Raw genomic sequence first — 21697 nt, forward strand, 5'->3', positions numbered from 1 at the left:
CCAACCATCCTGGTTTTCCTGGAACTGAGGGATGTCCTGGAGTGAGGGACTTTCAATGCCAAAACTTGGAAAATGCTGGGCAGGTGGGAAAGAGTTGATCACCCTACTGGAAATGTTCCAGAGAGGTGGTATTTAGAAGGGAGTACTGAAGGGGCAATGCAGTTGCAAAGAATTATTTTTTTGCATATGCATAATGGCTGACAGATTCTTAGCTCCACACCAGTGGTCATTGTTTCCATGTTGCCATCTTTCTTCCAGTTGCCCACATTTGCTAGGTTGTCATTGACTCATGCAATCCTTGATCCCTGGGGCAATCGCAGATTCCTCTTCTGTGACCACCTCCCAGCCCCACCTCAAGTCTGGCCCTGAGTTCTCTCTGCTGTTACCTTCTGCAGTGGCCAGATATATACTCCCTTCTTCAGGTCTCTACCAGTCTCTGATCCACTCTGCGCCCACAGCCAGATTGGCCTACCCTAAACAATGGTCTCATGTCTCTCTTCTCTAAAACCTCCAGGGACCATGCTCTACAGTACAATGCCTAAGTTCCTACCTGTGGCCCTTTCTCCTCCCCTCTCTCTGTAAATGCTTCTTTCCTTTAGGCTCAGTCACCTTTATAGAGACCAAGAGCATGGGCTCCTGAATCAGACAAGCAAACAGCTGAATCCCTGTGCCACCACTTACAAACTGTGACCTGGCCAAGTTTCCTCAGGGTTCTGTGATTCAGTCTCATCCTTAAAATGGGAAGAAAAGTCTCTGTCCTGTTGGGTTATTTTAAGGATTAATACCTGCAAAGCACTTGGAACTGCTTAATAAGTGGTACTGTCTGAAAATGCCAGGTTCCCTTCTGCCTTCCAGCCTCGTTCACTCTCCAAGGAATATTCTCTCTTGGGCCCTCCACATGCAACTAAGGCCCTAGCTGACCCCCCTTGAACCCATGGAGCTTCCTTGAAAGTGGGGTTGTCACACTTAGGCAGAGGCAATAGAAAGTCTGAAGAGAGCCGGAGGACTGACAGGAGAGAAGGGAAGCAGGAAAGACACCTGAGCTTGATCTGAAGATTGGCTGGGACCACTGGGGAGGGGAAGGCCTGCAACTACTGAGCGTTCCCCCTCCTCAGGGTGATTATCACCAGTGGAATAAATGAATGTCAGAAATGTCCACTGGCTGAGTTAGGCTGGAATCCCTACCAGGCAAGGCCACTACTCCAAGCTTCACCCCAGCGGGCCAAGCCTTTCCACCCTCTGGCTGCTGCCACCATCCTAGTGGGAAAATTTCTGGCCCGGGGGCCTGGCAGAGGTCTTCCAGGTAGGGGTGTGGCCTCTCTGGGCATCCATCTCTTTGCCTGTGTCCCAGCGGAGGGTTCCTTTGGCAGGATGGGGAAAGGGTCAGGAACCCATTAACAGGTGGGGAAACAATGTCATCACTCTGGGGCCAACCTAGGGATTCGAATCAAGGTCTTCCAGGCAGAGAGTAGGTGGGACAAGGCCCCACTGTCTTTCACTCAGGCCCGGTGACTTCCCCTTGGTAGACTGATAAGCATCAGCTCTGAAGGCTGCCTGGATGCTGGGTCCAAAACCTGACCTCAGGGTTCTTACTTTGTAAAAATGGTGTAATTATTACCTACCTTAAAGGGTTGCTATAAGAGCTAAAGGAAACATTGCATTGAGAGCCCTGGTACAGTGCCAAGTGCGGACTCTCCATAGCACTTTACAGATTTCACTGTTCCTTGCTCCTGGCGGGCGTCTGGATAGAGGCATGGTGCAGCAGAGTCTCGACTTTATTCAAATATTGGGAAAGCTAGCCTGGACAACATAGCGGGACCTCCTCTCTAAAAAAAAGTTTTTTAAATTAGCCTGGGGTGGTGCAGCACGCCTGTAATCCCAGCTAGTCAGGAGGCTCAGGCAGGAGGATCGCTTGAGCCCAGGAGGTCGCGGCTGCAGTGAGCGGTGATCGCTCCACGGCACTCCAGCCTGGGCGACAGAGCGAGACTCTGTCTCAGACAACAAAACAAACTTAAAAAAAAACCGGAAAAGATGAGCGTCTGGGCTGTGGGCCGGAAGAGGCCCAAGTGGACCTCCTTCCTCCACCCTGGAACTCTGGCCGGAGGCAGAGCGCGAGGTGAGGAGTCCAGGGTCCCAGAGCCCAGGATTGGCGGCGGCTTTGTCTTCAATCGCCCACCTGTATCTCCTCGTCTGACAGGTGGGGCCGGGAGTCAGGGCCGGCAGGGCCGAGGCGGAGGCCGGGATCTGGAGCGCCCTCGGGCAGCGCTAGGCTGCACAGGACTTCCGGGGACAACGCGCGTAGCGAGGCGACGTCGGCGCGCATCTCCTCCACGTCGCGCTTGAGCTTGGCTCGCCGGTTCTGGAACCAAGTGACCACCTGCGCGTTGGCCAGGCCGAGTCGCGTAGCTAGCCCGTCTCGCTCGGACGGCGCCAGGTACTTCTGGAAGACGAAGCGCCGCTCCAGCTCCAGCACCTGTTGCGCGGTGAACGCAGTGCGTGACTTGCGCCGCTTGCGGCCGGAGGGGCCAGGGCCCAGCGCGTCCGGGGCTGCCCGCCCTGTAGGGATAGGGAGGGGGTCAGTTTCCAGCCTCCGGGAATCAGGCTGAGGCCTGGAAAGAAAAGTTGGGGGTTGGGTCGGGCCGGTGGCGGTGGGGGAAGTAGGGGGAGAGCCAGGAAGGCGGACGGAGACCAGAACTGTGATCCCTTATCGGGAGTCAGGCCCAGGTGGGGATATGGGGCGCAAAGAGGGCTGGCCACAGGGGTGCGAAAGGCAGCAGGCTGAGGGCATACTGTAGTGGCAAGGAAGTGAAGGAAGGGAGGGATGATTCAGAGGTGCAGGGTCAAACCTTCTGCGGTGGAGCCTTTGAGGCTTTTAGGAGCCTCAGGCTGAGCAGGCTATAGGTTGAGGGTGACACTAGAGGCGAGTAAGAGTCAGGGCAGCTGACCCAGCGTGGTGGTGGTAACAGGACTTAGATCATGCCCTTCCATGGATCGGGTCGGGCATTCGGTTTACAGTTCCTTAGTGACACCAGAGCCCGCTCCTGCAGCCCAAAAGGGAGATAATGAGGTACCAGAGAGTGAGGAAAGGCAGAGTGCGGAGTCCCGCGCCCAATGCTGCGCCAAGGGCTTTCTGCTCCTTGACTCCCCTCGAGAAGAGAATGGCTTGGAGCGGATTCTGGTCACTCGGAGAGACTCGACTCTCTTTCCAGCGTTTTCTGTGCCGCCTTTGCAGGCTCACTTGTTTACCGCCTGCGGCTCAAGCCTTTTGTCTCTTTCTCTCCTGCCCTTCTCTATCGCGATTGCCCCGCCTACAAGGAACAGAGCAACAGGTCGCTCTGTTGGCAACGGTCTGCTCTTTTCCCTTGGCACTGGCGGCCTTCCGGAGCCGCCGCGGAACCTAGGGACTAACGGAGGAGAGGTGAGAAGTCGCAGGTGCGAGTCCTGGCACGTGGGCTGAGGACAGGGGACGGATTAGGGTGGGTGGCCTGGGCTGGGACAAAGGTTTGAGACGGGGAACCAGGAGGAGAGAGGTGGGGAAAAGGCCAAGTCAGAGTCCGCGACCTTGCCGGCTCTATACCTTCAGACCGCTGCGGAGCGTGCGCGTCAAGTCCGCGGAAAGTTTTACTAGTCAGCTCCTCCAGCGCGCACAGCGGCGACGTTGGACCCGGACCCGACTCTGGAAGCTGCGGCGCAGATGGTGCTCGGGGGACCATGCGCGGGGCTAGGATGTCTGCGATGCTTAAGAGTGTCCCGGGTGTTCGGGGCTCGCGTCCCGAGTTCATAGTCGGCCGGGCTGGGGCGGTCCCGCTGCCCGCTGCGCTCGGCTCCGCAGCTGCCTGGGCCCCAGCGCTCGGCTCCCGATCCGGGCCCCCAGTCTCGGACCCGCCCCCGGCTCTGGGCCCGAGTCCCATGTGCCCCTCCTCCTGCGCCCCCACCTCTCCACTCCGGGCCGCGGTGGGTCTGGAGCTCCTGGATGTCCGGGGAGGGTATTTCTACAGGCTGGGGCAGGCGCGGAGAGCAGAAGCCGACCAAACTACCCATCAGAGCAGGGCCGCGGGGCTGCTCCGTGCTACAGGGCGCTGCACCGTGCACAGTCAGGCCGGGCCATACCTCCAGACGCTGTATGCTGCCGACTCCCCGCCTAGCCGCCGCTCTGGCTCATAAACTCGTAGACGATAAAATTGCCTTCTCTGGCCCCAGCGGCTGGGGATTTGCAAAGTTCTGAGGAAGGCTATCAGGGCTGACTGTGCTGGGATCTCTGATCCCAGCTAGGACCTCAGTCTCCTAACCTGGCTCCCTCTTCCCCACCCCACCCCTGAGAAACGTTGTTTCTGGTCCTGACGGCTGGAAGTAGTGCTGCATGGGTCGGGGGCGCAACACTTGGGAGGACCTGGCCTGGCGGAGCGACTGCAACTGGGAATAGTGGGGATGCCACGAAGAAGCAAGCACAGGTGAATGGACCCGAGGCTGCCCCACCTGACGAAGTCAGAACACACAGAGAAGCTGCCGGGAGACCGGGCCGCAGGAGAGAAGATTCAGGGAACTCCGAGCTGGTGCAACTGCCCAGGAGGGGTCTTTGTCAGTGAGGACTGGCAAAATCAGTCGATTTTGTCTGTCTTTGTCTTCTTTTTATTAAGCTCCCATAGTTCAGGTATGTATGGTTTCCCCAGCCTGCAGAGGCTCAGAAACTGCCAAGGGGAGCAAGGTGCCCTGACCAGAGAGGGGTCACTCCCCATAGAAGAGAGACTTGAAGGGCAGACTTCACGGACCCAACTGGATCTTGGGACAGGCATTCCTGACAACCCAGGTACTAACTGTGAGGCCTGGGATACTCATTCCTATTTAATCTGGGTCCTTTTTATCTGCCACACTTATTCTGGTTCTGGGCTCATACTTGGGTAAGCACCCACAGCCCTCCTTTGTAGGAAGAAGGCAGCTCAGGGACAGTGGGGCCTCAGCAGTGGAGGCCCAGCAAGGTATGGGTTTTGTTCCTACATTCCACCCCAAACAGCTGGAGTATTCACACCTCAGAGGCAGGGAAGCCCTGCCACTCCTGAGGAGCTTGCTGCTTTGCTGCCCAGGGAAGTCAGAAACTGATGTGCTTCTAGCTTTGTAAAACAGTATCAGGAAAAACCAGGCCAGTCCCTCCCGGACTGTCCATTATGTCACTTTCCTTGTAGACCGCTGCGTCTCCCACCATCTGTGCAGTGTCCACCTGTCTATTCCCTGGGGCAACTGCAGCATGCAATTGGGGTTCCCTAAACAGGGCTTAGGAGATCCAAGGCACCTGGGCCAAAGACTCCTTGACAAAGATGGGAAGGCACCTTGATAGGGTCTTCTTGGTAAAGGGCTCACTCCAACAACCCCCCTCCCCCACCTGCAACATTCACATAATGCCCTCCTGGAAAGCTGAACAACACACTTAAAGCCTGATGGGCCACTGCTGGATCAAAGAGCAGAGCCAGGCCATGGTGGAAAGCTGAGCTGCCTCAGGACCTTGTTAAATGGTTATTAATGGTGAGGGGCAGGGGAGGGCCTGGAGAGATCTTCAGGCTACAGGCCTCAGCCCTGGAAACCATCTTAGTGGTTTCACTTAATGTGCAATAAAGCAGCTCTCTCGAGGCAGCAGGAACTGCCCCACTGCATCCCAGGCATGTCACCAAGCAGATGCTGCAACCTTCACTCATGCATCCTCTATGTGGCTTTTGTGTCTGTCTCTACCTCTGCTCTCAATTACTTGCGTGTGTCTGTGAGGAGTGTGGAGCTCTCCTGATGGGCCTGTGCCTCGCAGCCCCTTCCATCTCTCCCGCCTAGTTCTCCCCTCTGCAGCTGGGCTCAGGTACTGGGATTGGACAGCTCCCAAACATGAGTTTGGGGGAGGAGATGGAAGTGGAGACTAGCAAAGGGAGGAGGCCCAGGACAGCAGAGGCCCCTCTAAGGTCGTCATAGCGGCCAGGGAGTAGTCCAGGGGATCGTGGGGCCACAGAAGGGGACTTTTCTCAGTACTGGAACTCGAGCTAGGGCGAAATCGGATCCACAGAGAGGGGTAGGAGGAGGGTGAGTGATTAATGAGGAAGATTAAGAGATTAAAACTTGTTCTGGGTTGGGGAGGGGACACTCACTCGGCAGTCCTATAAGGTTACCCCCCACCCCAGCTTGGAGGCGCAGAAGCTCCCCAGTGCTAGCCTCTTCCCACCCGCGGGTAGAACCCTCCCTGTTCACAATCCTTCTCAAGAGATGCATGGAGGCCAGCCTTCACCACTGGCCCCGCGGGGCCAATGGTTTTCCTTCTCAGGCAATCTCTTGTGTTTCCCACCTTCTCAGAGTCCTTTTATTGTCCGTTCAGACATTTCGGGGTCCTGCATTCCCTCCCCTTGTAGAGATCCCACATTCCAAATTCGCTGTCTTGGGAAGGCACCCCATTCCCGCTTAAGGATGCTTCCTCACATCTCCCCTTTCAGATTTCCCATTCTCACCTATGAAAAAACTTCCTACCACTCACCCTAACGCTACTCTCAGCCCTACCCCCACCTTATCTTGCACCCACACAACCCATCGGCGGGTTCCTCCACCCCGGGCCGCCCCCGCTCGACCCCGTTCCCCACCGGTGGCACGGAGGCCTGCTCAACAAACGACCTTTAGTCTCGGATTGCCTGGCCCGGACATGCCACTGAATTCTGTGAATGTGTAGGAGGGTTGGAGGACCCTCAGAATAACCCCCTTGGGGAGGTGGACAAGGACAGTCTCAGCGAAGAGCTTGCCCCCCTCCTCCCCACCCTTAGGAAACGTCCGTGAACCGGAGTGAGAGGGAAGTGGGAATTCCGGGAGGAAAGTCCAGGCGGAGGAGCGTGAGGCGGGGCGTCCGTCCGTCCCGCACACTTCTGGGATTGTTTTCTCTTTCAGAAAGCGCTACTGCGGAGTGAACCGATCCTTATATTTTAGTTTCATGACTTTGGGGGCGGCAGGCCTCTGAGTTGTTTTCCGCCCTGCAAAGATCTCTGCGCTCCCACCGCCACCCTCCCGGGCGTGCGGGCCGAGAAGCAGCCAGCGGTGAGAAACTCCGACGCCCTCCCCGACACTTTTCTCCCCCCAACTCCCCAAGACTCACTTCTAGGGAAGTCCTTTTTCCTGTCAAGCCCTGGGAAAGACTGGCCAGGCTGAGAGAGGGACCCGTCCTCCTCTGTGCCAAAGGCGGGAGCAAATCCTGGTGCTGTCGCCTTTGGATGTGAGTCCTGGAAATGGCGGAGGTAAGGAAGGTGGGCAGGGGCAAGGTTTGGCCCTCAGGGGAGAGCCGACGCCTTGTCCCGGAAGCGCAGCACGGCCGAGTGTGTCCGGGGGTGCAGACGGCGCCCTGGGGTGGTCCTGCCGCCGCCTCTCCTTTGAATTCGGAGCGCCGCGCCGCGTCCGGGCGCGTTCTCAGTCGCGCGAAGCCAGAGAGGACCCTGGGCGTGATTCTCCCTCCCTGGCACAGACGGAGACCCGAGTGACCTCGGGGTCCGGGTGGGCGTGGGGAATGGACCCATAGGCCCGGGACGAGCGGCGCGGAGCCAGCAGCTGGCCAGCTTCAGCCACCTCGGGAGACCAGTGCAGCTGCCGCTGCTGACAGACAAGACCAAGGCTCGGCGGGGCCCCACCCCAGATCCGGCCTGAGCGCTTTCCGCGCTGCTCGGCCTCAAGGCGTGAGTCATCAAGGGCCTCAAGTCCCGTGACTTGGTCCTCAGGGTCTCCTGCCTCGGGCCCATTAATCTTCAGACCCGGCTTTTTCGACCCCGAGCTGCCGCCCAGCCCCAATGGCAGGGCCTTCCAGGGAGACCCAGTCGGACTGCTCCCCAGCTCCCGCAGCTGTTCGGTCCCTGCAAAGCCCCAGGGAGCGTTTCTACTCTCTCCTGAGCCCACGCCATCCCGTCACTCCTAAGAAACTTTTTGCGCAGAAACTCCTGGAGAACAGCCCCGGCCGCCACGTACTCGCCCGGACCGCAAAGCCCACAGAGCTTCAATTCGGAGGAAGGGGAGTGGGGAGCCCTGAGCTAGGGTGTTCCTAGAGGAGGTCGGGGAGCGGGGTTAGAGGCATTCCAGGCTGGAGCCTGGAAGCTTTGCTAACCTTGGAGAACATGTCAGTAAAGAAGCGTACCCAGGCCGTCCGCGGTGTGCCCACCCGGGTCCCCATCAGTGCCCCATGCACTCGAACTCTTCCTCGGCGTCTGCAGCCTGTTCATCCGCGCGGAGAGGCGGAGGTCTCCCGGAAACAGAGTCCGACTGTGGCACCCCAGAGCGTCCAATTCGAGCTCAGGCCTTTCCCCCAAGTCTGGAGTTTTCTTATCCAGTTGAGGCCGCCTTCGCTGTACTCACTCCCTGCCTCCCGCCCCATCCTCTGCCACCCGACCTCCATCTTTGATGGTTAGCGCCTTCAGCCCTCAACAGCTTCGCACAACCAACCCCTAGAAGCCGTGGAGTCAGACCGGCCAGGGTGGGACCTAGGTTTTAACTCGGGTTCTGGTTACACACGCTGCGCCTCCATAGTTTGTCCCAGCTTTGGCAGCAGGCCGGCTACCTTCAGGAACTCTTTGCTTTGGCCTCTGTCTGTTCCTGTCCCGGTTGGGCAAGTTTCTAGCTACCCCACTGAACCATAGAACAAGGACCCTGGCATGGCATACAGACAAGGAATGTTTGCTGAATTACCGGAGCTGGTGCGTTGCAGCTTCCCTCTTGTTCCTTGAAGTTGCCCTTGCTCTCCTCTATATCAGCTCCCTCTCCTCCTCAGCTACTTACTTATTCCCCACCCTGGCTTCTTCTAGTCTCAGTCCCCAAGTACTTGCTGAATCCTGTATGGACAGCTTAAGCCTCCATTTCTGACAATTCCTGTGACCCCCACTCCATTTGTTTTTTAGACTTCTCCCTCCTTTTTGTCCCCATCCCCCAAGTTATAAAACTATAATGCAATTCTTTGGATTTTTCTTTAAAAAATCACACTTGTTCAATCCTGCAGCAGCCACTGTCCAACTCTAGCCTTCTCACCACCGCTGAATTAGGACACCTCCTAACAGGCCCGCCCGCACTGTATGCTGCAGCATACAAGGACAGCTGAGAGCTCCCCTCCAGGAAACCTTCCCATCACCAAAATGAGTGGTGCGGGAGGCCTGGTTTCACACATATAGGGATCCTCTACCCTTCTCCTTTGGCAAGACATTGAGGGCCCATGGCCATAGAGGACAGGCCCTTCTTCACAATGAAACTCAGAGGATTTTTGAAGAAGGCAGGACACAGCATGAGTATGAGGCAGGAAGAATAAGGAAGAAGAGAGGTGCTTTTTAAAAGTTTTTATTTCAAAAAATAAAGCTGCAGTTCATTTCACATAAATATCTGGGGAGGGAAGGGGAGTGGGATGGGGTGGGGGCTTGGCCCCTACCTCCTCTTCTCTTTCACACTGTATTGTAAAAGCAAAGGGGATGGCTAAGGAGAGAATGAGAAAGTAGTAGTCGGTGGGGAATGTTCTTCTATTATCCAAAGGGCCCCTCAGCCCATCCTTCCCCTGAGGACTGTAGGTTGGCTGGGGGGAGTCTGAAGAGGGTGTGATGCCAGGGAGGGTGGCCTGGCTTACCTTGCCGAACCAGCGGGAGAGCCATATCTGCTTCATTGTCATGTGATCAGGGAGAACTTCATTGTCAAAAAGGAGCTGCACCTAGGAGGGAGATGGGAGCATAATTTTAGGAACTTTCTGGCAGGTCAAAAGCTACCCTGGTCCACCCTAGACTCTGTCCCTCCTTTCTTATCCCCTTCTCCCCCTCAAGAAACCTACTGTGGGACTACTCACATGCTGAGGGTTTAGCATCAAGCGGTGACACAGGACCCTCCGGAGATGGCGCACCTCAGCTCTAACAGAACATCGGACATACTTGTTCTGGGAGCAGGGAGGGGAGGGAAGAGGGCAAGGTGTGTCAGAGAAGGACCATGGGAGGTGAGTCTCCTTAGAGAAGCCCTCCCCTCAGCCCTTCTCACCTGCAGGACACTTTTATTCTTGTCTTTGCCAGAACTGGGGGGAAATAGACACAGGTTAGGGAACCCTATCTTTCCTCCTCTCCCCCACCCAGAGCCATGATATACTCTCTTCAAGGGGATAGGCACTCACTCACTGCTCGACCTCTCCCCCAGACCCTCCCTGGCTCTGGGTCATTGGCACTGTCACCTCCTGTAACCCCTGACCTTCTCCTCACCTCAGCCGCTCCAGGCACAGGTTCAGCTGCTCATCATAGCGATAGTAGTGGGCTTTAGAGTGGTCAAAACTGCTGAAGGGGAGGCCAAGGTTGCTCAGTGCTGGCTCTGAGAAAGATAGGGTAGTGAGGTGGCTGGTGGCACACATTCCATACTCCTCTTTCCCCAGAGAGCAAAACTGGGCAAGAAGAATGCTCTGGGGGCTTTACTCTCCCACGGCCAAGGACATACCTTCCCCACTGGGCTGGGTGACCCGGTCCAAACCTCGGGACTGGTAGAATTCCCGAATCCGTTTCTCTTCACCTAGAAGAAGGTGAAGTATGAGAATAAAGTATTAGCCCTTCGGGGCTGGGCGCAGTGGCTCACGCCTGTAATCCCAGCACTTTGAGAGGCAGAGGTGGGCAGATCATGACGTCAGGAGATCGAGACCATCCTGGCTAACATGGTGAAACCCCGTCTCTACTAAAAAATACAAAAAATTAGCTGGGCGTGGTGGCGGGCGCCTGTAGTCCCAGCTACTTGGGAGGCTGAGGCAGGAGAATGGCGTGAATCCGGGAGGTGGAGCTTGCAGTGAGCCGAGATTGTGCCACTGCACTCCAGCCTGGGCAAGACTCCGTCTCAAAAAAAGAAAAAAAAGGAGAATAAAGTATTAGCCCTTCCTCACTTTTTGTCCTTCCCTCATCTTTGGCCTTCTGCCTACGTGAGTCCTACCAAACCCCTGTCACCTCAAGCTGCCCCTCAGCAATTAGTCCTCAAGAGGCCCCTCAAAGTCAGGTTGGTGACTCACTGTCTTGCAAGCCAGGCACCAGCTTATACACGATGTCCTGCATGACCCGGTCCAGTTTGAGGTTGAGCAGTGGCTGTGTCTCGTGGATCTTAATGTTGCACATGGGGCAGTACTTGCTAGTTTGGAGGTACTTCACAATACAACTCTTGCAGACTGCAGGAAAAGAAAAGCAGATTCTCAGGCCCTCTGGAAACTGGATTCATGGGCTGGGTGGGGTGCCTGGATGCGTGAGGCAGGCCGCACAGAAGCTGGCAGTCAGCTTGGTGAAGACTAGGGACTGGAAGAACTAGGCAGTCTCCAAGGCACTCACAAGTATGAAGACACTCTGTGATGGTGGTGGCATCCACGAAGTAGCCGGCGCATAGGCAGCAAACAATGTGTTCATTCAAGTCTTTGATCTTCACTCGAACCTCCTCCTGAAGATACACCCTCCGTCACCAATCATCCACCCTCAAACCCCAACCCGTGCGCCTTCCCGCCTTGGGGGTCGCCTCCTTCATCACACTCCACGGCCAAGCCCCGCGCCCTGCGCCATCAGCCGGGGACTAGCTCCTGGGGGCTGGCACTCCCCCTCCGCCCAGCAGAGGGCTCCGCGCACAGCGGGGGCTTCCCTCACGTGGACTCGCCTGACCCTCCTTTCCCAGGGGAGACTACACGACGTCGGCGACACAATGCGCAGGCGTCCTAACCGGAGTTTGGCAACCCGATCGCAATCACGCAGGCGCACTGGGCACTCTGTCTCTGCGCAGGCGCACTGGGCGCCCGGCCAGCCACCGCCCGTCATTTAGCCCGCCCCAATTCGCACCGCTGGCCGACCACAGCAGTAACCCTGCCGCCCTTGCACCTCGTTCCGTAGCGGGTCCATCTTGTACACTGACTGGAGCTGGTTCCGAAGCCTCATCGCGATCGCAATCTGGCCCCCCTGAGGAGACGCCATCTTAAAGGCTGATCCCAGCCGGCCACTTCCGGTGCCGCCTGCAGGGCGGGACTTGTCTCCCAGCAACGAGGTTCTAGGTCTTTTCGGATTCGCTCACCCTCTGTAAGGCCCCGCCCACGTCCCTTTCTCCCCGTGCGCTCACCTGAGCCCCACCGGCCCCTCCCCTCCTCAATCCGTAATTAAGGAGTGGGGGGGGAGCGTAGGGAAGGGTCCTATCTCTTCAATCTCCTGTAGAAATCATCATAATAGACCCTACGCGACCTCATGACTAACTTTTGGAGCCTGCGAAAGACTGCCCCCTCCTACCCCCAAAGGCCTGGCAGTCTGTGCCCGCTACCCGCTCAGGGTCGTCGGTCTTCTGTGACGACGACCCTGCTGAAGAAGCCCCTCCTGGGTCCTCTCCTCGTAATGCCGCCCTGTCGGCGTCCGCGTAGTGGAGCTTCATCCAGATGGCGGGCCTTCTCCCGGCTTCACAGAGGGAGTTTCTCGGGCTTTGCAGAGTCTCGGAGAGGGTGCCGGGGGATGGGGAGGGAGAGACCCCTAGGGACTTGGTAGTGATCTTATTCCCCCATTCTCCCCCTGCTGCCGGGGATGGGGGGGGCAGGCCCTGGTTAATGATGATGATTTAATCATCGGCGCCTGCGGAGGCCTGGGACAGACTAATGCAGAGCAGATGCCGAAGGAGGAGGGGAGGACGACTAGGACACTGCCACACACAGACAGGCTTAGGCAGCGAGCGCCTGTAGTAGCATAGGCCCAGCCCCGAACTTGGGGACTATGCGGGGTGCTCGCTCGAGAGCTCTACACCGCCAGCCCTGGGTACTTAAAAAAGGGTAAATTTGCTCTGAGGTATTAACATCAAATGCAACTGGAGATACGAGAAGGGAGAGATTCCAATGGAGACCTCAAAAAGGCTTTCTGGAGAAAGTGGGACTTTGGGCATAATTTAGACTTGGCGGGGAGGGGGGTGGAAGTGTGGTGAAATAGAAAGGACGTGGAGGGGAATGACCAGAGGACAGGAAGGTCAAGATGTAGATTTGAGAGTGGTAATAGAAAAAGCAGGGCCGTAAAGAGTTGCGATTTTTAGCCTGAGGGCAATTGGGAGCTAGTGGACTTTTTTTAAGGGAGGAGGTTATCCTGTGAAAGCAACATTTTTTTTTTTTTTTTTTTTTTTTTTTTTTTGAGACGGAGTCTCGCTCTGTCACCCAGGCTGGAGTGCAGTGGCGTGATCTTGGCTCACTGCAAGCTCCGCCCCCTGGGTTCACGCCATTCTCCTGCCTCAGCCTCCCAAGTAGCTGGGAATACAGGCGCCCGCCACCACGCCCGGCTAATTTTTTGTATATTTAGTAGAGACGGGGTTTCACCATGTTATCCAGGATGGTCTCGATCTCCTGACCTCGTGATCCACCCGCCTCGGCCTCCCAAAATGCTGGGATTACAGGCTTGAGCCACCTCGCCCGGCCGAAAGCAACATTTTTGTTCATTTCTCTTCAGAGTGAATTGAATATGCAGCAAGAAGTTATGAGATTAGTGATTAATCAATTACTTGTTACAGCCACTGTTTACCTACTTCCCTGGTCTGAGTCACTATCATCTGTCCTCCGTAGTGGCCTCTTGACTGTTTTCCTTGAGTCCCCCTTCGCCTGTTCTCAACATAACAGTTCAGTGCTATGTTTCTCAGAGCTAGTGATTCTGATAAAACATGAAACACAAAGGACAAAGGACAATTTTTGAGATGTGGATATGTTTATTATTTTTATGGTGATGATGGTATCATGAGTATATACATATGTCAAAACTTATCAAATTGTACACTTCAAATATCTGCAGTTTATATATCCATTATACTTCAAGAAAGCTATTAAAAATAAAGTTGAAAAATTAGGTTGTTCCTTTTTTACTGTTTAAAACCTGTTGAGAGCTTCCCTTTTCAATCAGAATAAAAGTCAAAGTCTTACAGTGGTGTGCAAGGGCCTGCATAGTCTCTTCAGATACACCAGGATATTCTTCCACTTTGTCCCCAACTTGAAATGCTTAGGTATCCAAAATGGCTCCCTCCTTCTTTCAGGTCTTTACTCATGAGGCTTCTGTAATCACTCTAGATGAATAACAACTCACCCACCCTTTCACTTCCTTGCTTTTTTTTTTTCTGGTTAGCATTTATTAGCATTCTTAGCATTTATTATTTAATATACATTTCTAATATATATTTTCTAGTTATTTTCAGAAAATATTTTCTAGAAAACATATCTCCTAGTTTTTCATCTGCCTTTTCCACTAGACTATAAGCTTCTCAGTGGCAAGGATTTTTTTCCTCTGTTGTGTTCACAGATATAGCTCCAGTGCCAGGTGCATAGTTGGTGTTCAATAAAACTTTTCTGGATGAGTACATGAATGAATCCAAGTGGTGGTGATGAGAGCCTCGATTAGGGTTTTAGCAATGGCAATGAAAAGGAAGGGCTGTTATCTGAAACATTTCAAAGGAAAGTGTAATAGGAGGAAGTAGCCAGGAACCTGGCTTAGTAGGCCTGGGTAAGAGGGTGAATGAAGAGCTTTGCAGGGAAGCATGTCCTCCAGCCTGCTGGACTTAAGGTGGCTGCAGGGAAGCAGGGGGAGCTTGTCAGAAGGCTAGGAGAGTGGGCGGTCGGGCTGAAGTGTCAGAACAAGGGATGGAGGTCTCAGAGTTATCTGGCTGGATATGAGAGTTGGGACTTTTGGAATGGGTGAAACTTGAGCAGATGAAGAGATAAAGAAAGCTTAAGGCCTGGTGCAGTGGCTAATGCCTGTAATTCCAGCACTTTGGGAGGCTGAGGTGGGTGGATACTTGAGCCCAAGAGTTGGAGACCAGCCTGGGCAACATGGTGGGGCTCCGTCTCTACAAAAAGTACAAAAATTAGCCTGGCATGGTGACGCGTACCTGTAGCCCCAGCTACTTGGGAGGCTGAGGTGGGAAGATTGCTCGAACCTGGGAGGTTGAGGCAGCAGTGAACTGTGATAATGCTATTACACTCCAGCCTGAGCGACAGAGTGACATCCCGTGTCTTAAAAAAAAAAAAGAAAAAAAAGAAAGCTTAAGTCTGAGCTCTGAAGACTCCTCACAGTCTTCAGTGGAAGAAGCAAAATCAGTGGAGGAAAAACATAAGCAGTGACTACGAAAGTCCAAAGATGTGGAATAAGATATTACAGAAGCAAAAAGAAGGGACACTTCAAAAAATAATTGATGACCAACAAAGTAAAACATGTCAGGGAAGTCCTGGAGGAGGGATACTGGACACTGGAGCTCTCTGAGAAAGGGTTACTATAATGAAGGCAGCTTGCACTGAGTTAAAACAAGAATAAATCATGATGAAATGGAGGCAGTAAGCATGAAGTAAAAAGGAAAGGAAAAGCATGATCTCTCTTGAAGACTCAGGCAAAGATTTTGTCCAGATGATAAAGATCTGAGACAGCTGAGGGGTAGGAAAGACTAAGTTGATGAGAGCCACGGACACACAGGACATGGTGAGACAGATCCAAAGCAGTGTGTATGAGGGGGCACTCATTCCAGCACCTCTATCTTCGTCTTTTTTTTTTTTTTTTTTTTTTTTTTTTTTTTTTTTTTTTTTTTTTTTGAGACGGAGTCTGGCTTTATCACCCAGCCTAGAGTGCAGTGGCGCGATCTCGGCTCACTGCCAGCTCCACCTCCCGGGTTCACGCCATTCTCCTGCCTCAGCCTCCCGAGTAGCTGGGACTACAGGTGCCCGCCACTATGCCCGGCTAATATTTTGTATTTTTAGTAGACACAGGGTTTCACCGTGTTAGCCAGGATGGTCTCGATCTCCTGACCTCGTGATCTGCCCGCCTTGGACTCCCAAAGTGCTGGGATTACGGGTGTGAGCCACAGGGCCCGGCCAATCTTCAACATAAACCAGCAGGAACAATCCTTTCCCTGTGAATCAGAGACAAGGAGGCAAGAAAGGACATTTCAAGCCAGGTTGGGGTGGTGGTGCACACCTGTAACTCTAGATACTCAGGAGGTCAAGGTGGGAGGATTGTCTGAGCCCAGGAGTTTGAGCCCAGCCAGCCAGCCTGGGCATCATAGCGAGACCCTGTCTCTTAAAAAAAGAAAGTCCTAGGACTGTGGTCTGGGTGACATAACTGGATGCCATCTGTTCTTGAAGTGGGGCACTAAAATATTTTAAAAACTCTCCAGAAGACTTGTATGAACTACTGAGTTTGTGACCATTCTCCTTAAACGATCTCTGGGTGGCAGTACCATCTGTGCTGAACTCAAAAGGCAGGGATATATGGATCTGCATGATGTTGCCTTTTTTTTCATTTGTTGATTCACTCATTGATTCATTCAAGGAGGATTTATTTAGGTTGGCTGGAGACACACTGGTTACCCTGCCCCCCGCCCCCAGACTCACCCTTCAGAGCAGAGAAATGGACTAGCAAACTCCTAACCTGCACACCAGCCCTCTTCAGAGATTATATTTCTTTGCTGTCTCCCTAGGTTTCCTGCTCCCATCTGGGGGAATCCAGCCCTTGCTGTCAAGGAAGATTTTTTTTTTTTTTGAGATGGAGTCTTGCTCTGTCACCCCAGACTGGAATGCAGTGGTGATCTCAGCTCACTGAAACCTCTGCCTCCCGGGTTCAAGTGATTCTCCTGCCTCAGCCTCCCCAGTAGCTGGGATTACAGGCACCTGCCACCATGCCTGGCTAATTTTTTTGTATTTTTAGTAGAGACAGCGTTTCACCATGTTGGCCAGGCTGGTCTTGAACTCCTGACATCAGGTGATCCGTCCCCTCTTGGCCTTCCAAAGTGCTGGGATTACAGGCATGAGCCACTGCTCCCAGCCGAAGATTTGGACTGAACAGGTTCATGCTTCCTCGTAGCCCTCTCTACTGCTGAGAAAAGTGCATGGGTTTCTGTAAAGAGATGGGAGGTGATAATGTCTGTCTTCTCCATCAAGATGAAAATACATCTGCTAAATTGGTAGGAGCCCCCACCCTCTTTCAGAATGGTCTGTGAGCAGGGCTGAGGAGGGGCTGGACAAATTGGATAGGACAGTGGTCAAGGTGGGGGAGGTTGACACTTTTTTTTTTTTCAGACAGAGTCTTGCTCTGTCGCCCAGGCTGGAGTGCAGTGGCGCGATCTCGGCTCACTGCAAGCTCCACCTCCTGGGTTCATGCCATTCTCTTGCCTCAGCGTCCCAAGTAGCTGGGACTATAGGTACCCGCCACCATGCCCAGCTAATTTTTATATTTTTAGTAGAGATGGGTTTCACCGTGTTAGCCAGGATGGTCTCAATCTCCTGACCTTGTGATCCACCCGCCTCGGCCTCCCAAAGTACTGGGATTACAGGTGTGAGCCACCGCGCCTGGCAGGTTGACACATATTAATGCCCACTGTTCCTCCCACTGCCCTCTGTCCCATTTATGGTTCACCTCCTCTAGACATAAGGCTTCGGAGAACATTGGAGGGCTGGTGGACAGAGCTCACTCTTCTTTCTCTTCTTTATCTTCCTGCCCAGATGCCCAAGTATCATTCCTGGTTCCCAGGGGAGAAAAGACCCCTTCACCCTGCCCCAGGCACCAGGCTGCCAGCCCATCTGCTGGGAAGAAAGGAGGGGGCAGAGTCTTTCCCAGGGCATCTTGGAGAATCAGTTTGAAGATCAGTGCTCCCAGGGAGATCCAGCTACTAGACTTACAAGGCATTTCGGTTCACACGGGAAACCAGCAGGATGGAGCTGAACAGGGGGTGGGCTAGGGACGAGGGTAGAGGGCTGGCACAGCAGGGTAAGGTCCTTTGGCCACCACGTGTCAGAGGTAGGCTGAGCTGCTCGTAGCTGCCCACCCGCCACCGCCACCGCAGGATGGTAGAAGCGCCCCCCTCTCTGAGCCCAGTCTCACCGGCTCAGAGGCGCCAGGGCCCCCCCGGGGGCTGGGGCGGGCCGGGGAAGGTAATGTAATTCCGGCCCAGCTAACCCGATTACCGCGGCCTGCACCGGGCAGGGCGGCGGCGGGGGCGGGTCTAAGGCTCAGGGGCCCGCCCGGCGGGGGTCCCATCCCCGGGAAGGACGCAGAGTTCACACACTCCCGGCTCCTGGATCCATGGCCAGAGGTCACAAGGTCACCAAGCGGCTTGGGTCTTTCCCCACCTCCCTTCTCTGACAGCTCCAGGCCATTTTCTGAGTTTGGGTGGGGTAAAATGTTTATGGGAAACAAGGCGGCCGGGATGCAACCAAGGCCTCAATGAGGTCCCACGTGTCCCCTATGGCAAGATTTCGCCCTCCCGCCGTTGAGGAGGAAGAGTGTGAGAATAGACTTTCTAGGCACAGAATGGAGGGGTAGAGTCCTGCATTGAGGACTCCCTGCACTTGGGGTCCGGGGGTAGAGTGCCAGCCCCAAGAACCCGCCGGCCTGATTTGGCCCGGGTTGAGCCATGGTCCATTTTACACGGATTTTGGAAAATCGAAATTCTAAGAAACACAGGACACCAATTACCGGTGCGCATGAACAGGGCTGGGGGGACCTACAGGAGAGGCCAGAAGGCGCACCACGATCGCCAGCCCAAAGCGGCCGTTCCCCGCCCTTAGCCCCTGCCGTCCCCTTCCCACACCTGTTCTCTTCTTGGGCCTGCAGCTCACCGGGCGCCGTTCCCCAGCCGCTTCTTACGCAGCCGGGAAACCACAACGAGATTTGGTCTTCGAGGGCATTTAGGCGGGGACCACAACGAATCCGGGAGTTGGCCAGAAGGATCCATCGAGAGGCGAAGAGTGGGGGCTGGGGGAGGAGGCACCTGCGGAGGAAGCCGGTGAGGCGGAGGCAGCCCAAAGGCGGAGGCCAGCAAGGATGGAGGCGCGGTGAGCATCTCCGCTGACTCAGCGGCCCATGCTAGGACCCCTCCCGCGCTGAGCCTGGTTCCTAACACCCTGGCCCCCTGTCCCCCGCCCCGCACATCTCCGCCAGCCAGCCTTCCCCCTGCGCTTGGCGCAAACAGGCGTCCCTTCCCCTTTAACTGGTGGGCCCCGCCCCTGCCCTACCCCCAGCCCCCACTACCCACCCGGGCCGATCCGTCAGTCACTGCCCCAGCCGGAGCTGGCCAACCCTCTCCACCCGGGACTTGGGCAGCGGCGCCGGCAGCCCAGCGTCTATTTGCGCTTGAGAGCCAGCAAGGAAGCTCCAGGGGCCCCAGCTGGCCGTGCTCCCCCGGGATGCAAGTCCCTGCGCGGACGCCCGGCAGCGGCTGGCACGGGCGCGGCTGCTCCGGGTGCACAGGGATGCTGCTGTTCCGGGGACCCCGGCGCCCTGCTTTGGCCAGCCCCGCGGGCCCCTGAGGCCACTCTCCGGAGCGCGCCGCCGCTGGGCTTCTGGAGCTGCCTGAGGCATCCTCCCCAACCACCGAACCTCCGGCGGTTCTCCTCGGCCCAGACCGATGGAGCCGGGGATGCTGGGTCCACACAACCTCCCACACCACGAGCCAATCAGCTTCGGCATCGATCAGATCCTGAGCGGCCCCGAAACCCCAGGGGGCGGTCTAGGCCCGGGTCGCGGGGGCCAGGGTCATGGGGAGAGTGGGGCGTTCTCGGGTGGATACCACGGAGCCTCGGGCTACGGTCCCGCCGGCTCACTTGCCCCGCTGCCCGGCAGCTCCGGAGTGGCCCCGGGCGGCGTGATCCGCGTCCCTGCGCACCGCCCGCTGCCTGTGCCACCGCCCGCCGGGGGGGCGCCTGCAGTGCCTGGGCCCTCGGGTTTGGGCGGCGCCGGAGGCCTAGCGGGACTCACCTTCCCCTGGATGGACAGCGGCCGCCGCTTTGCCAAGGACCGGATCACGGGTGAGGTTGTCTGACCCCTCCAGCGTCACGCCCGACTCTGACCCCGTCTCCTCATCTCTTAGCTTTCTGCTCCAACTCAAGGACCCCTTTCACACCTCCCACTAGATCCTCCCAGGGGATCCTCCCCCAACTCGAATCTCTGGGTCCTGCCTCCGAGAGGCGATGGGGAGGGAGCTGCCGTCGGTGCCGGCGCCCTCCTCTGTAGTCCCACTGTCCACGCGCGGGGAGGGTAGGGTGAAGTTACAGGGGACGTCTCCCTCGCATCCCAGCGGAAGGGCCTTTCTTGGCTATAGGGCTCGGCTGATGCTTAGGGCCCGGGTAAGGTCAGGGCGCGGGAGCTCTGCGGCCTGGACAGCCGCGCGGCCTTCTCAGTGGCACCTCGGGCCACCCTGCAAATCCTGCCCTGGTCTTTCTTCCTCCCGGTAGCTGCGCTCTCGCCCTTCTCTGGGACGCGCCGCATAGGCCACCCCTACCAAAACCGGACCCCTCCGAAGCGGAAGAAGCCGCGCACGTCCTTCTCCCGCTCACAGGTGCTGGAGTTGGAGCGGCGCTTCCTGCGCCAGAAGTACCTGGCCTCTGCGGAGAGGGCGGCGCTGGCCAAGGCCTTGCGCATGACCGACGCACAGGTCAAAACGTGGTTCCAGAACCGACGCACCAAGTGGCGGTGAGGCGCGGCGCGGGCGAGGGCGGACTAGGGTCTCTGAGCCGGGCCTGGTGAGAAGCGAGGCGGCGGGCGGCCCCTCTGACCCCGCGTCTCCCTCCCTTAGGCGCCAGACGGCGGAGGAGCGCGAGGCCGAGCGGCACCGCGCGGGCCGGCTGCTCCTGCACCTGCAGCAGGACGCGTTGCCACGGCCGCTGCGGCCGCCGCTGCCCCCGGACCCTCTCTGCCTGCACAACTCGTCTCTCTTCGCGCTGCAGAACCTGCAGCCCTGGGCCGAGGACAACAAAGTGGCTTCAGTGTCCGGGCTCGCCTCGGTAGTGTGAGCGACGCCCGTCCGATCGGCGTGGAGCGCCGGGCCCGGAGCGGTGGAGAGCGCGGCTGCCTGCGCCCATGGTCTAGTGGCAGCCAGGCGCGTGAGGAGCGGCAGGCCTTGAGGCTGTCGTCGAGGGCTCCTCCACCACCGGCCGGCTCCCAAGCCAGCGTTGCGCAGATGCAAGGCCAGCTCAGAGGCGGCCTTTCCCGCCATTTTTCACTTCACTGCCGTTACGCCGGCCGCCGCTGGAACCTGAGGCGCCGAGAGGGCGGGACCTGCAGGACAGTAGCCAATGAGGTGCGGGGAGGAGGCCGGGCTGGCCAATGGGAGCTGCTTTCCTGAGGGACTCGGAATTCTCCGGCGGGTGGTCGGGAGCTGGGGCTCTGCGGGGCTCTAGCGGCGTTGCGCGCGGTGCCGGCTGGGTCTGTACCAAAGGTGTGAAGGAAAGAAGACGCCGACCACGGCGAAGCAATAGAGGGGGTGCTGGAGCGCGAGAGGCTGGCTGATTGTGACCGGAACCAGAGGGTTGTCCACCCCGGGCATCTCATCCCTCAACAGTAAAATAATCGCTAAGGATTCCTTCCTGACTTTGAGCCTCACGTTGTCATGTGTGTTCAGCCTGCTGGCCACATCCTCCGGCAACACACCTGGGCAGGAGGCGAGTCGGATACTTACACACCCAACGAAAGAGAAAATCTAGAAAGAAAATCTGGCTCTAGTGTCACATAGGGACAGAGAAGGGAGAGGAGGAAACAGTGGACAAAGTTAATGGGCCCAGTGGAGTTAGGGTGAAGAGAATTTGGAAAATAATTTGGACGTGACAAGCTTAAGAAGAATCAAAGGTGATTCCAAGACTGGAAATGTGCAGCATCAGGAAATCAATGGTGCTGTGGATGATGAAAGGGAAATTGGGAAGATTGGAGCAAAATTAACTGTATAGGCAAAACTAAATGCTATACCTAGAGAGAAT

The 21697-nt window shown here is 56.3% G+C and overlaps 3 protein-coding genes and 1 long non-coding RNA gene across 5 annotated transcripts; 2 read left to right on the plus strand and 2 right to left on the minus strand.

Moving 5' to 3' along the window:
• Nucleotides 1–1757: 1757 nt before the first annotated feature.
• On the minus strand, nt 1758–3955 carry LBX2 (ladybird homeobox 2). Its single transcript, XM_003268698.2, has 2 exons — nt 3578–3955; nt 1758–2556 (listed from the first exon to the last, which is right to left on the minus strand). Exons 1-2 carry the CDS (start codon nt 3909–3911, stop codon nt 2165–2167), a joined length of 726 nt encoding a protein of 241 aa, XP_003268746.2. The 5' UTR covers nt 3912–3955; the 3' UTR covers nt 1758–2164.
• Nucleotides 3956–4730: 775 nt separating this feature from the next.
• LOC115838339 lies at nt 4731–8940 on the plus strand. Its single transcript, XR_004033344.1, has 2 exons — nt 4731–4807; nt 6904–8940. It is a non-coding gene; the product is annotated as an uncharacterized LOC115838339 (long non-coding RNA).
• A 362-nt stretch (nt 8941–9302) lies between these two features.
• On the minus strand, nt 9303–12699 carry PCGF1 (polycomb group ring finger 1). The gene is made up of 9 exons (XM_003268699.4): nt 11841–12699; nt 11307–11412; nt 10997–11149; nt 10441–10512; nt 10212–10317; nt 9997–10030; nt 9812–9898; nt 9599–9679; nt 9303–9450 (listed from the first exon to the last, which is right to left on the minus strand). The coding sequence occupies exons 1-9, from the start codon at nt 11931–11933 to the stop codon at nt 9403–9405; spliced, it is 780 nt and encodes a 259-aa protein (XP_003268747.1). The 5' UTR covers nt 11934–12699; the 3' UTR covers nt 9303–9402.
• Nucleotides 12700–18121: 5422 nt separating this feature from the next.
• On the plus strand, nt 18122–21315 carry TLX2 (T cell leukemia homeobox 2). Of its 2 annotated transcripts, XM_012502642.2 has the most exons (4): nt 18122–18308; nt 18561–18781; nt 20180–20417; nt 20521–21313. In XM_012502642.2, exons 2-4 carry the CDS (start codon nt 18771–18773, stop codon nt 21067–21069), a joined length of 798 nt encoding a protein of 265 aa, XP_012358096.2. In that variant the 5' UTR covers nt 18122–18308; nt 18561–18770; the 3' UTR covers nt 21070–21313. The 2 variants fall into 2 exon arrangements, with proteins under 2 accessions (XP_012358096.2, XP_003268748.1); XM_003268700.3 differs by lacking the exons at nt 18122–18308; nt 18561–18781 and adding an exon at nt 18997–19753 and having other exon boundaries at nt 20521–21315.
• The last annotated feature ends 382 nt before the right edge of the window (nt 21316–21697 follow it).

The sequence above is a fragment of the Nomascus leucogenys genome, chromosome 14 (genome assembly GCF_006542625.1).
Source record: "Nomascus leucogenys isolate Asia chromosome 14, Asia_NLE_v1, whole genome shotgun sequence".
NCBI lineage: Eukaryota > Metazoa > Chordata > Mammalia > Primates > Hylobatidae > Nomascus > Nomascus leucogenys.

Bases quoted from the DNA above. Each gene is read 5' to 3' on its own strand.
- LBX2 (XM_003268698.2), bottom strand. From the start codon at position 3,911: ATGGGACTCGGGCCCAGAGCCGGGGGCGGGTCCGAGACTGGGGGCCCG. The intron at 2,557-3,577 runs GTATAGAGCCGG...CTATCCCTACAG, and splicing joins CGCTCCGCAGCGGTCTGAAG to GGCGGGCAGCCCCGGACGCG.
- PCGF1 (XM_003268699.4), bottom strand. From the start codon at position 11,933: ATGGCGTCTCCTCAGGGGGGCCAGATTGCGATCGCGATGAGGCTTCGG. The intron at 11,413-11,840 runs GTGCAAGGGCGG...GTGTATCTTCAG, and splicing joins TGGACCCGCTACGGAACGAG to GAGGAGGTTCGAGTGAAGAT. The intron at 9,680-9,811 runs GTGAGTAGTCCC...TCTCCCTCCTAG, and splicing joins TGATGCTAAACCCTCAGCAT to GTGCAGCTCCTTTTTGACAA.
- TLX2 (XM_003268700.3), top strand. From the start codon at position 19,354: ATGGAGCCGGGGATGCTGGGTCCACACAACCTCCCACACCACGAGCCA. The intron at 19,754-20,179 runs GTGAGGTTGTCT...TCCTCCCGGTAG, and splicing joins TGCCAAGGACCGGATCACGG to CTGCGCTCTCGCCCTTCTCT. The intron at 20,418-20,520 runs GTGAGGCGCGGC...TCCCTCCCTTAG, and splicing joins AACCGACGCACCAAGTGGCG to GCGCCAGACGGCGGAGGAGC.